This window comes from Scatophagus argus, chromosome 15 (genome assembly GCF_020382885.2).
Source record: "Scatophagus argus isolate fScaArg1 chromosome 15, fScaArg1.pri, whole genome shotgun sequence".
Classification (NCBI taxonomy): Eukaryota; Metazoa; Chordata; class Actinopteri; family Scatophagidae; genus Scatophagus; species Scatophagus argus.
The window spans coordinates 11575494-11588843 of NC_058507.1; the positions used below are offsets into that span (position 1 = coordinate 11575494).

Here is a 13350-nt window from a genome sequence, read left to right on the forward strand (position 1 = left end):
TTTATTTTCATCTCAGTGTAGCCTAATTCATATATGTCTGCTGGTGCTTCAGTGAGTCACGATGTTCCAAAATGGATTCAAACATAGTAAAACAAGCTGATTAAGAGCCATCTGACTGATTCAGAGATGTTAAATGTGGTTTAAAAGCTTTATCCTTGATGTTCAAAGGATGCAGCTGAAAGCTCTGAAAGCTCTGAAAGCACATGGACCTTTGAGCTCAGACTTTCTTTACAATCTTCATGCTCAATTGTTTTCATGCTGTATTTCCCCCAGACTCAACAGAGGCCTGCTGTTAGTGGTTGGCATGGAGTTTAGTGAACAGCCTGTGCTGCAGCTGACATGGCTAATGCCCTGCTGACTTCAGACACTGATTAACTCACACTGTTCAGCCCACCACACACATGCACACACACAATTAAAAAAAAAAAAAAAAAAAAGCCCAGATATACACGTATTCAAAGTCTGACAGGCACAAAGTGGATACCAGGCACACACATATAATGAGAGGCTGAGGAGAGGGGGGGGTTGGCTTCTGGCTGGAATGGAGGTGACAGCCAGGGTAATTTCCTGTGGCAGATCTCTGCGTAGTGAGTAGTGATGCGAAGGGAAACACTTCATTACAGCTTCAGTGCAACCTCGAGAGATGTAGCACACACACATACATACACACACAACAACAAAACAGGGAATATACCACAAAAGACTGTGTGGAAACAAAGAGCAGAACAATGTGTTTCGTGCTGCAGTGTTTCAGAATATTAAGAAATTAGTCTCTATAACTGAGTATATGAGTGGAGAGAAGAAGGTGTTTTGCTGCCACCTGTTGGACAGATTGTAAAGGTGACAGCAATCACTCTGCGTGTCCACATAAAACATGTGAACGCACAGCTTGAAGTTTGATGTCGAGCAAACACTATCATTAGCTCATATTTTGAATGAAATTAATCGGATAATTAAACCTAATTCCTGATTTTTATAGTCTCCTTTTTAAATTCTAACGTTGTGATATGTTGATTTTTCCCACTTTTACTGCGTGTCCCCGTTAAATAAAACATGTAGTTTGTTACATCAGCTTCTCTTTCTATTTCCACAGACGGAGCGTCTGATTGCTGTTGTGAGATCAGCTGCGGAAAGCGCTTTGACACGCGGATTGAGTGACAACATGAGGTCGAGCTCTCCTGCAAAGTTGTTCAGAGGGTGTAAAGTTACGAGCGGACAGGACACACCTCTAGAGGGAGTTCCCGGGGAGGTGGAAACAAGGAGCTGATCCCTTCCAATGCAGTAAAGTCAGTCCTTTCACTTGGAGCGTGTGGTCGTCCGACCCTGCGGCCGTGCGTCTTTTTTCCAGCAGCAGTAGCCGTGCCACGAGAGGAAAATGCCCGGCATGGGCAACTCTTTACGCGCGGCTGCCCTCCTGGCTTTCGTGGTTCTTTCGATTCTAGTGTCGCTCTTGATCAGCAGCGTGCAGCAGTTTGGAGCCAAAATATCTCACTTTCCCAATGTTACTTTCGCTGGTGATGAGAGGGAGTCTGCGTCGCTCCGCGGGGCGTTGATTCACCAACTGAACGAGAGGCGCAAAGAAATTATTCCGCTTCTTTTACCCGAAGAAGATGATGAAAACGGACTCTCCCAGGAGAGTCGACTTTCTTCACAACGTGATCAAGCACCAGAATCGACTTTGGATTACACTCTGTGGAATGAAATCGAACACGGCTCCAGGAAAGCGCATATGGATGAAATGGATTGTGATTCTCTGGTGGACATGCAGACGGTGGAGGTCCTCGGGTCTGGATACACAAAACTGGTTGTCAAAGTGAATCTAGCCGGAGGTCATCCCGTGGCGTTAAAGCTCGTCAACGAGCAGGGGATCGACATGGGGAAATGTGTGGAGGACTTTAAAGATCCTCAAGGCTGCAGAGAGCTCGTCTCTTACAAGCTGAAGAAAGAAATAGTCCTGTTGCAGAGGCTGCAGCATCCAAACGTCATAAAGGTAAAGTTTTCTCTCTGTCTGCGTTGTAAAAACACATTTACATACAACTTAGAAACTTTTTTTTATACACTAAAGAACTTGAGGTTAATGTCCAATTGCCAGAGCAACATTAAAGACAATATATTTCATTGCAAAGTTAAGGAATGTAGGGCGTTAGAGGTTCACTTTTAAACACTGCAACTACAGCTGGAATATTATGATTTTCCATAATCCATGTGGCACAGCTCACATTTTCCTTTGTCTCAGACACAGTGAGCTGGATGAAAGGCCTCGTTGGCTCTGCAGGATCTTCCCATGTAATTAAATTAAATTCACTGACCCTCTTCTGACCTTTGGGTCCAGTTTAGCAGCAGCAGACAATGTGCCTCTGTCCCCTGTACTATCCCTGGTTGCATCTGAAATCCCCAACATTTATACACTCAAACCCTTAGAGCCCAATTTAGTGCAAGTTTGAACTAAACGGATGAGTTTGTTTCTCACATCACATCATTCACGCAGCAGTCATACAATGCATTTTGCAAGTGTGCATAGCAAATTCCCCTTTGGGCTAATGTGATTTTACTGTCACAAGTCTGAGCTGCAGAGACCAAGGTTGGCAGGACACCATGTCCTCTTGGTTCACCTCTAAGTTCAGAACTTTTTGACACTTCAGCCTTGTACTTTTGCTAATTTTTGCAGTGCAAAAACAAAGAGTAGCATAGTGATTTTTTTTGTTGTTGTTGTTGCCGCTGTGAGTAACCTCAGTTATCCCCCACACCATAGCTCAAAGGTCACTGTGCAGGAGATGCAGGAGGAAGAGGAGGAGAGAGAGGAAGATTCACAGTCATTCTGGAGCAGGGGAATCCTCTCCAGATGATCCAGCTCCTCCAGAGTCCCTGGGAGGACAGATTCAGGGTAAGCACCTTAGCTCCCCATTTCTGTCTGTCAGTATGTACGCTCCGTCAGTCATTCTTTGCACTACGCTGCACACTGAGGCCGAAAGTCTCCCTCACACACGTTGCATGTAATGTGTGTGTGAGAGCCCTCCTGCTGTTCCTGGCAGTAGAGATGAACGTTGAAGGATGAGGGAGGCGGACATTTGAAACTCCTGGAGCTCCGACATCTGTCCCTCAGTGTATTTGATCAGGCTGTGGCTGGAATGGAGATCCGTCCTGGAGTTAATCCACTGCAGACTAGGAATGTCATCACACACACACAACTTTAGTCAACCCCCATCACAGGTATGCTCACAGTGGGAGTCAACAGAGGCTGAATTTACACTCCAGGGTTTCGTGTGTGTGTGTGTGTGTGTGTGTGTGTGTCTTCACGCATGGATGTGTTTGAAAGAAAAACAAAAGAAGTGAAAAAATATGTCAGAGCACGCTTTGTTTTCGGATTAGTAAAAGTAACATCACCGTCTGCGAGTATCATCTCCACTGTGGGCCTCATTTTGCCGCATCACCCAAATAGCTGTTCATAATACCCCCCCACCCCCCCCACCCCGGAGCTGCTTGGCCCCTTTCAACCACATTGCATCTGTGCAGGCTACAGTAATCCAGCGGTGTTTGGTTTCACCCAACCCTGTTATTACAGCGCTTCGATCCCACCAAGTGACGTTCAGGAGACTCAGAGCATTACCCAATACTGCAGCTATGTTTGTACTGTGACAGGAGCATTTCATGCTCCCTCAGTGCATGGCTAATGCCTTTATTTTGCCTTTAGTAGCCTACTTGTTTTTTTCTTTCTGTTTTTATTATAGGATTTAAAGAGTACTATAAAAACAGTCTCAGGAAATGGCTTGCAAGTGTGGTTGGTGAAACGTCTTACAAGCAAATGTTTCTGTGAGACCGCAGCTTTTGATATTTTTTTGTTTAGCTCTGTAGTGAAACTTTATTACATGGTCCGCTCTGTCACCTTTTCAAGAAAAAACAAGCCTGTCCACAAATCATAATTTGGCTATTATAACATTTTTAAAGGTTTTTTATTTGACAAGATTTGGAAGAAACCATGTTATCCACTAGTATCTGTTGAAAAAAATTAAACCCAACTTAGGAGCTACAAGAAAGGCTGCAGCCAACAATTATTTTCATTAATCAGCCTTCTTTTATTTGGATTTACTCATTTACTCATTTAATCTAGGGCTTAATTGATTACTGAATTTCCATGAAAATTAGCAATCATTTTGATAATTAGATAACAATTTAAGATATTTTTAAGCAAAAATCAATCATTGCTTCCAGGTTTTCTAGTTAGAATTTTTACTGGTTTTCATGATCTGGGTTTGGACAAAATAAGTCACGTGAATAAGTCAGTTATTTATTGTTATTCAGATTAGATGATTATTAAAGTAATTGCAGCAATAATTAAATCCTTAAAATGTTCAATTGAAAACTGCCAAAAGTCAAAGTGATCTTAAAATTTCTATTTTTGTCTAATTATCAAAAAATGGTACACACGTTTGATATTGTGCAAAACAACAAAAACAGAGAAATCCTCACACTGGACAACTTGAACGAATGTTGTTTGGTAGTTGCTTTTTTTAAACAATTCATCAATTATGAGAACTGTCATTGATTTAACTTTCTGGTGACTAATTGACCAGTGGCTTCACCTCTAGAGACAGGATGTTACAAGGAGTTACGGTGACAACTTGTTTCTCTTTGACTACGTTTCTGTGCAGTTAAACAATAGTGAAAAATCTAGCTGATCAGGTTTTGGCACGTCTGATCTCCTCCCAGGTGTGTCTGGATCTGGTCAGGCTCCTCCACTTTCTGTCTCAGTCCCCTCTGGGCTCCGTGGCTCTGCTGGACTTCCAGCCCCGGCAGTTTGTCACCGTGTCCGGCCAGCTGAAGCTCACAGACTTGGATGATGCCAGTGCTGAAGAGACCTCCTGTCAGACGAACGCAGACTGCACCCTCCAGTTTCCCCACAGAAACTTCACTTTGCCATGTTCATCCCAGGGAGTGTGTGAGGGCCTGAGTGAGAAGAGGAACATTTACAACGCCTATAGGTAAGAAAAAGTGACACTTTTATTACACCATAGACTTATGACGGATGGATGGAAGAGCAGCTACATCAATGATTTGCTTGAGTATAGGCCCTGACACCTAAAATGTTGTTAGTAAAGACGTGCAGCTGGAAAATTGTGGTTTGATGGAGGATGTGTGATAAATAAATTGGTAGTTTGAGTGGAAAAACGGAGTCCCTTCTGTTTTAAAAGCCTTCAGATTTTTTTTGACAGCTTTATGGACTGTATTTGTTTTAACACCAGTGTGAGACATGACATGTTCTGTGGGAACTATGTGATGGGGCTTGCCTGTCTTTCTGTCTGTCTGAATGAGTTGTCTTTGCCTGGCCCCAGGTATTTTTTCACCTACTTGCTGCCTCACCAGGCCCCACCCGGGCTCACACACCTGGTAGACCACATCATGAACTCCACAGGTGAGGACGAGAGACATCTTGACATGACGGGACGTTAACTATGGCTAACCATTGAAGATCAGAAAGCAAATCATTCCATCACTTTAGTCGTGTAATCACATGCCTCACTGTTCTTTTAATGAGCTCTACAAGATGCTTTATGGCATGTAACGCTGTGATGAAAACAGTTTGTTATCTGTGGAGATCACACAACTGGGCTTTGACAGGAGAGCGCAGTGAAGAAAAAACAAATCATCCGTATTGGATGAGTATGACTTAATGCCTGTAGTCAGATCTTTTACAACATTTAACGCATTGTGTGTGTCCAGGGGAGCTGAAAGCTGACATCAATCAAACATTGGAGGCCTTTGAACACATCCTCCTCCTCTACAAATCTGGCCTGCACCTGGACAACATCCCTCCATCAATAATCAGAGGTAAGAGCTTGTGGAATGAAGGCTGCTTTTCATAAGGTACAGTGGGTCTTCTTGAGGACCCCCTTTTCTTCTTTTTTTTTTTTTGATCCTCTTTTTAAAGAAAAGTCAGACCATCTGCAACTTTGTCTTCATTTTGTGTTTTTAGAAGAAATGAGGAGGGTGTTTCTCCTGTCCAGGCTGTTTTGACAGGTTTATTAGGCAGCTGGAATGAAAGGAGAAGACCAGCAAAGCGGGATTAATTCTGCATGTCTTTGGCTCAGAAAGCACAGTCGGTGTTCATTTAAAAAACAAAAAAACAGTGCTGGGATTACATCAAGCTGTTCTTTACCTAAGAAATGTTCTCATGAATTCTTTTGACTTTTGAATTGTTTTATATTCAAAAACCTCCTTTTATGATAGTCAGTAATTCATTTGCAAACTTGCCACTTAACTTTTATTTTCAGTCAGTAGCTAAGCTCTGAAAGTCCCTCACTTTTCTTCTCTTCAACTCGCTTTCACTCAGTCCATTGCGGCCCCCTCACCCCTCCCACAGTTCCTCTCAGCTCTATGAAATATTAATAACAGAATGACTGGCTGCGTTCCTGTGGTGAGATTTTCCGTCCCCCAGATGCTGGACTGTTTATATAGCAGCGCTTTGTGAATTTAATCACAGATTCAGGCTAAGAGGCCTGGGTGCTAAGGCTGACACCGGGAGGGAATGTTTTAGCTTAACAAGGAGGTGCCGTGAGTCAGCCCTGCTGCTGTGTGTGATAAAACCTGGAAAAAATTTGTATTATTTTGCAATATTATGGGTTTTGTTGGAAACTGGGGTCATTTTTGGGTGGATTAAAAGCCTAGTTTAACAGTTTTTTTTTTTTTAGTTTAGCTTAGTTTAGTTTGACTTCAGTTGCTTTGGTTTAATTCACAGTGTGAAGTAGGTAGACTAATAGCCCTAAACATATTCAGTTTCTTGTAAAGAATATTAATAACACTCATATACAGTGTCCGTCCAGTAGGCCTAAATATAAAGCTACAGCTAGCAACCGGTTTGCTTAACTTGTCATACAGACTGGAAAGAGCCCACCTCTATTCAAACTTTAAAACACCTCTGAAGCTCACTGATTTGTATGTTCTGTATCTTTTTGTTCAAGAGACATCCACAAAGAATCTTTGGTAGCCTAACATTGGTAGAAGAGATGCCCAGAACACAACCTTCATAAACTGCAAATTCTCATTTTTACATTGAAAGCAGCTATTTGATTGTGAAGACTATAGTTTTTACACAGTTAAAGCATAGTCTTGCTGCAAGTTAGGAGTATGTGCACAGTAAATACAGCTATATATAGCTGCCAGTTAGCTTTAACATACGAGGGAGAAACAGCTAGCCTGGCTCTGCCCAAAGGTAATTTAAGAACTGCCATTGCCATTGACTGTATAAATGGATGATGCATCTCCACTTCATCCAACTGCCATATTGTGCTGGTGACGTCATTTGGAGCCTAAATAGTTCCCACCGATACAACTGCATGACTCAGTTGCAGGCAATCATGATGTCACACTTCCACAGCATCAAGTAACTAAGTAAAACCAAACTTATCATAAAGATAAACACATAAACATATATTAATGTAATATCGAAATTAAAAAGCATTTTTGGGAGAAATTTGTTGACTTTTTAGTTTGGCCCATGTCCCATCCGCTAACCTGGATAGACCTATACTAGAGCTAGCCACCAGGGGGCAATCAACATTTTAGCTTCACTTTTGAGAAGCTGTCCTGTCGTTCACCTTTATTTAAAGTGAACTATTCCTGCCAAGAAATAGTGGAAATAGAAAGGCACGCAATTTAACCAGTTAAACAATGAATTGACATTTAGACTTAAGTGTTCCTATGAGGTAAACGAACAAAAGTTGTTAGTGAGCTATCGAAGTGCTAGTATGTGGATTTTTTACTATTAGACGGAGAAAGGCTAGCTGTGTTTCCAGCTTTCATGCTGAGCTGAGTTAACCATCTGCTGGTGCAAGAATGATATTGACCGTCTTATTTAACTGTCACCATGGAAGTAAGTATTATTTACTGAATATTATGTAAGTGAGTGAAACAAAAAGTTATAGACTGTGCAATTGTGTATTGAAAAACATATTTGCGTGTGAGAGATGTCAGGAAGACATCATCAGGTTGTCAGTCTTAATTTGAATTTGCTGACAGATGGATATTCACTCGTAATGTGGATGTAACCTCTCGTTTGTTGATGTCTTCAGTGATTTGATGGAGGATGTCAATCTGGTCTAGTTTCTTAAAACAGCTTCTGATGTGAATATAACTTTACCTGTGTGCTAAAAGGGAAAGAGTGAATTAATTTTTGTTCTGAGCATTGCTTGACTATTAATATACTGTTTAATATTCCTATATAAAAGGCAGACTTTGTTCCAGCACTTAATCTTAAACACGAAGAGCTTATATTCGTATGTCTGTGCCTCCTCAACAGCTGAGGCCAAGCTCCCCAGCAGACCTCATTTTTTTTCTCCCTTGAGAAGGATCCTCGAAACACTCCTTCTCCTTGTTCCCTTTTCTCAGGCCCAGAAGGCATATCCTCGTGTCTTTTTCCTCTAAACAATACCCCCACACACACACCAGCTCCTGCCATTTAGGAAGGTTAACAGTTTGTAACAGTGTGCCTCCTCCAAAAAGACTCACAGACGATGCTTTTGTCCTGTGTGTGTGTGAGTGTGTGTGTGTGTGTGTGTGTGTGTGTGCAGGCACATGTGTGCATTCTTCTTTCTCGGGGCTCCTGCTAATGTGTAGCAGATGATTTTTGGCCAAATCCACAAGACATCTGACTGACAAAGTTATGATGATGAATGTAATGCAAATGCAGGGGAGCAGAGAGGTGAACTGAAGTGATTTTTCACTGCGGAGCGACGGCTTTGTGAGGGAGAAGCTCAAAATGGTGTCAAATGGAGAGTGTTTTCTTTTCGCTAAGATGTGGAACGCCACTGGTTGGCTTTAGCATGTTTAACAAAGGAAAAGGTGTTTCACTGCTCAAACATTTAGTCATTTGCTTTATTAGCAGATTGGCAAGTAATCAAAATTATTTTTATATTTGGCTTTTTTTTTTTCAAGCAAAAAGATTTTCAGTTGTGAAGATTTGTTGGTTTTCTTTCACACTTGTGAAAGTAAAATTAAATATCTTTTCTTGATTTTTTTTTTTTGCTGTGTTTTGGATTTTATATAGCAAACGATTTGGAAAATAACTGGGAGATTAGTTGATAAGAACTTATTCTTGTTTCTTGTGAATATCTACATGCTGAGATGTAAAAAAAACATTGATACATTTCAGCAATGTGACATGTCCAGAAATATTTTATTTCATTTCTTTATATTCAATATACAGAGGCTTACATTTTCACACACACAAGTCTCATTACAACTTGTTACTAATTTTTTTTATCATGTTAAAACACAGTCACCACAAACGTACTTCTTGACATGATAATCAACGTGAAATGGCTGAATATAAGTTAATTTTATTTTTAACCTGTCAGTCTTAACCACATCAGGTGTCCCTCTGAGTCAGCACGACTCTGTAGTTGCATGATAAAGATGTTGGAGCCTCACCTTCAACCCATTTTCTTGGAGGTTTTCTTCATGTGTTTATCTATATTCTTCTTTCAGTGCTGTGTGCCTTTTTCCCTCTCAGGGATTGTTACTCTTTCATGTTATCCTCAGAGAGTACTTCAAAATCTTTCACTAGCCTCACGTATTGAAGTGGCATCTCCTCTTTTGTGGTTAGATTACACCGTGATGCGAGGGATGGGGACCTCTGGGAACGTGGAGTACCGCTGCTGGCCGTCGTACAGTCAGCAGGGCTGCGTGCTGTCGGTCCACAGCGCCAAAGAGGCAGCGTACATCTGCAACTCGCACTCCCAGTGCAATAGCTTCACTCTGACTGGGAAGAAGACATGGACGGGTTAGTGAGGACAAAAATTAACCCCCCCTTTTCTTTCTTTCTTGTTTACTCGGTTTAGAGTCTTATTTTTCTCTTATGTTTTTCCAGCTCACTTTAGTCCAATTAAAACCCATTACATAAATTAAATCAGCCTCACGCAAAAATAGAGAAATTGTTCTATAATAAGCGTGTATAATTACCCAGTAAATTGTTTGTCTCATGACCGAAACTGCTCAGTAAACAGCCGCTACTCCTTTAATCTTTTCATGATGCTTTTGAATGTTGACGTGTATACAGTTATTAAGGATATCAAGTCAAAACATGTTGTTTAATTGATGTTGCAGATGTTTTTAATGTGGTTCGTTTGCTCACTTGTTTTTCTTTTTTTTTTTTTTTGCTTTGCAGGTCGCCTCCTGGCCTCCTTCAGGAGCAGCTTCAGTCATCTGGTGCCTGATGGGACATCAGAGGTGTATGTGAAGAAAACCAAAGCTCCTGAAACTCCCACGGTGTGACAGAAGGAACAAACAGAACAGCGAGATGAAACATAGCACACAGTCGGCGATGTGAAGCAAAGCAAAATGTTGGGCTCGAGATGAGAAACTGCGTCCTCCACGTGAACATGTTGAACACGGCTCGGCTCGGCAGATTTGCAGGAGGAGCGTGGAGGTTGGGCCGAGGAGGAGGCGTTTGAAGTGAGGCAAGTGAATGTGATGTATTTATAGGGCTTCTGCTCGGTGACTGTTTGATCTGCCTGCCAGCTCACTGCCTTTGCCAGCTACTATTTAAAGGGATTTCCCTTCAGGTACAATTAAGGAGGGGAGAGCCTTGTGCCTTCGACATGTTTTATTTTTTTCTACCTTGTCTTTATTTGCCATGTGTGTTGGCTTTTGTTGGGAGGCCGGGTCGCTGTAGTAGGATTTTTAAGACAAAGGGGTAGTAAGAACAGTCGCTGCAGATCAGCATTTGAAGCCTGAGGACGAGAAAAAGAAAACAAGCTCTTATACAAATACACTTTGATGTTAATGCGCTGAGGTTGCGGCTGCTCTTTCATGGTTCCCTGGCTGTGGTATGAGATGGCAACAACCATGTAAGCATTTACACATCAACAATGAGCAAAGATGATTAAAACCATTCCAGAGCAGTCTTGTTTTTACATACTTTTGAAAACTTAGTTTATAGTGCTTAGTTCATAAATATTTATATGATTGAATGAAATGTAATTGTCCTTACATGATTGTGCGTTATAGCTTACGTGCACCTTGTGGGTGAAACTTTTATTTTCAATGAAAAATTATTCACTTCAGTGTTTTTTTATACTTCACTTATTGTAATTGTACAGTTTTACAGTTTTGTAATTATATAAATGTATTGTTTCTACTTTTTTGCAGTTGTGGTCATTTCCATTTATTTGAATTAAGTCTAACTGACTAACAGCCTGTTTATTTCTCATTAGCACCTTTGTGTGTGTGTGTGTGTCAGTGGGGGAGGTGAAACCTGAGTGTATACACATGCAAGCTTGGTTTTGTGTTTATTTAAATCCTTTATCTGCTCACGTGCCCCCACATCTACAGCCTGTAGCTCATCTGAATGGGTGAGACTCCAAACCCTCGGAGCTCCGCAGAGTTTGCACAATACCACAGGAATGCATTCAAATGCCCCGTCATGCTGGGCTCATTATGAGCCTTAATTAATACATGTAAATTAGCTTACTCACCAGCCCATTCTTATGGTGAGAGAGTGGGCATTACATTAAGACAAAGGCGCTCATCAAGACAATCGGAGCTCAAGCTGCGGTTTGCACACGAATGGGCTTGCCATCTGTGCCTGCCAGGAGGAACTGAGGGAGGCTGAGATAAGGGCAGGACTACAGGGTGGCAGGCTGAAGGATTTGTAAAGTCAGGACTTGTCGCAGCCCCAGAGTCCCTGGTGGGAGAGAAAGAGCAGACCAAATACCAGTGATGTCCTGATATGAGCCAGAGGACTTAGTAACAAGTCATCACTCACTCCTTCACATATTTTCCTTTTGCTGTTCAAAAGGGGAAAAAATTCCAGACTTTAATCTTGATGCCCAACATATGTGGCCATACAAAATTAAAATAATATTTTCGAATGTGGTGACTCCTTCAGTGTTCATCCATACCACTACTTGAATGAGCATGTCTTGTCTACAAATTAAACTTTTATGACTAAGCCTAACCCTGAGACATGGAGGGGGGACCTCAGGGTGCTCTTTGCCTAATGTTGGCCCCTTGTTGTCTGGACAAAGCTGGCTGATTAGAGTCTGATTATGGAGATAAGGAGTCTGAGGCAGATTAGATAAGACCAAACTAACTCACTGGACCAAAACAGCAGGTTTTACTAGGAAGACTGGCTGAATGGTGAGGAAATAATTCCCCACAAGAGTGTATGTTTTATCTGTGCCAGTAAATACAGCTGACAGAAAACACTGCAGATAGCCACAAAAACTTGGGCAAAAAAATGAGCATTCACATTTGCTAAAGGAATAGATTGGGAAATATACATATTAACTTCCGTAGCGAGAGTTAGATGAGAAGTTTGATAACAGTTTCATTTCTAAATGGTAAACATTAAGCTTAATTTAACACAGGCTGGAAACAGCTAGCTGGTTAGATTTTTGTTTTTTCTTCACAATTAGAGCCTAGTTTGGGGAAAAACTCTCACCCATTTTCTTGCCAAGAGTTAGGTGATAAGATTGATATCAGTATCAGTAAATTTACAGCTTTTAGCCAGCAGCCTGCTAGATTAAACCACTAAAAACAGGGTGAAACAACAAGCCTGGAGCTCTCCAAAGGTAATGCCATTTTTTTTTATATTGTTTTGTTTCTCCAGTATCTGACACAGATGCAAGTTAAGACTCAACAATCATATCTCAAGAATTTGGAAAAGTGACAAAAGTAGCTAGCTGATAGATGAATGCCTATTCTAACAAGTGGTCGACTCACTAAAATGGTCACATAACAAAACTGTAAAAGCATTTTTCACAAATAAGGTCCTCACACTAACACAGCACTCTGCTCCAGTGTCTCCCAGTGATGAGCTTTAATGTACTGAAACTTACAGCTGCGGTTCATCCTCCTCCATGTCCCCTCGGAGAATAAAATGTCTGGCGTCTGACTGGTTTGTCTTGGCACTCCCTGTGACAGAGATAATGGATGTTCTGGCGTCGTCTGTAGCCTGCTCATGTTGTTTAACGCTCAAATGTTACATCACAAATGCAAAGCATGACAGATTCATTGGGTTATTCAGTTGAATTTGTGTGTATTCACCGTTGGACAGCCTGGGGTTGGTGAATCAGCACAATGTTCAGCGTTTGCTCCAGACAAGGTCTTTACAGCACAGTTTTTGTATTCCCAGTTGAGTCTGAGAGTATCCCCCCCCCCGACTTTGTTTATTTAGCTGGAAATATGCGTGGAGGTTTGAAGGTTGAGCTGCTCGAAGCTTTCTTGATGTTTTGCTTGTTTTGTTCTGAAAGCCATTTTTTTTTTGTCTGGGGATGTGTTCACATGTGCATCGTGATGAAAAATTTGAAACGTGGTATCATGTGGTATTGCTGTCCGCATGTGTGGTATTCCTCT

At 41.5% G+C, this 13350-nt stretch overlaps 1 protein-coding gene across 1 annotated transcript; it reads left to right on the forward strand.

Moving 5' to 3' along the window:
* Positions 1–1067: 1067 nt before the first annotated feature.
* On the forward strand, positions 1068–11131 carry pkdccb (protein kinase domain containing, cytoplasmic b). Its single transcript, XM_046413522.1, has 7 exons — positions 1068–1990; positions 2753–2884; positions 4708–4979; positions 5331–5410; positions 5719–5826; positions 9599–9775; positions 10160–11131. Exons 1-7 carry the CDS (start codon positions 1376–1378, stop codon positions 10264–10266), a joined length of 1491 nt encoding a protein of 496 aa, XP_046269478.1. The 5' UTR covers positions 1068–1375; the 3' UTR covers positions 10267–11131.
* The last annotated feature ends 2219 nt before the right edge of the window (positions 11132–13350 follow it).

Coding starts and splice junctions, on each gene's coding strand:
- pkdccb (XM_046413522.1), top strand. CDS start 1,376: ATGCCCGGCATGGGCAACTCTTTACGCGCGGCTGCCCTCCTGGCTTTC. Junction 1,991..2,752: donor AGCATCCAAACGTCATAAAG/GTAAAGTTTTCT, acceptor CCCACACCATAG/CTCAAAGGTCACTGTGCAGG. Junction 5,827..9,598: donor CCCTCCATCAATAATCAGAG/GTAAGAGCTTGT, acceptor TTTTGTGGTTAG/ATTACACCGTGATGCGAGGG.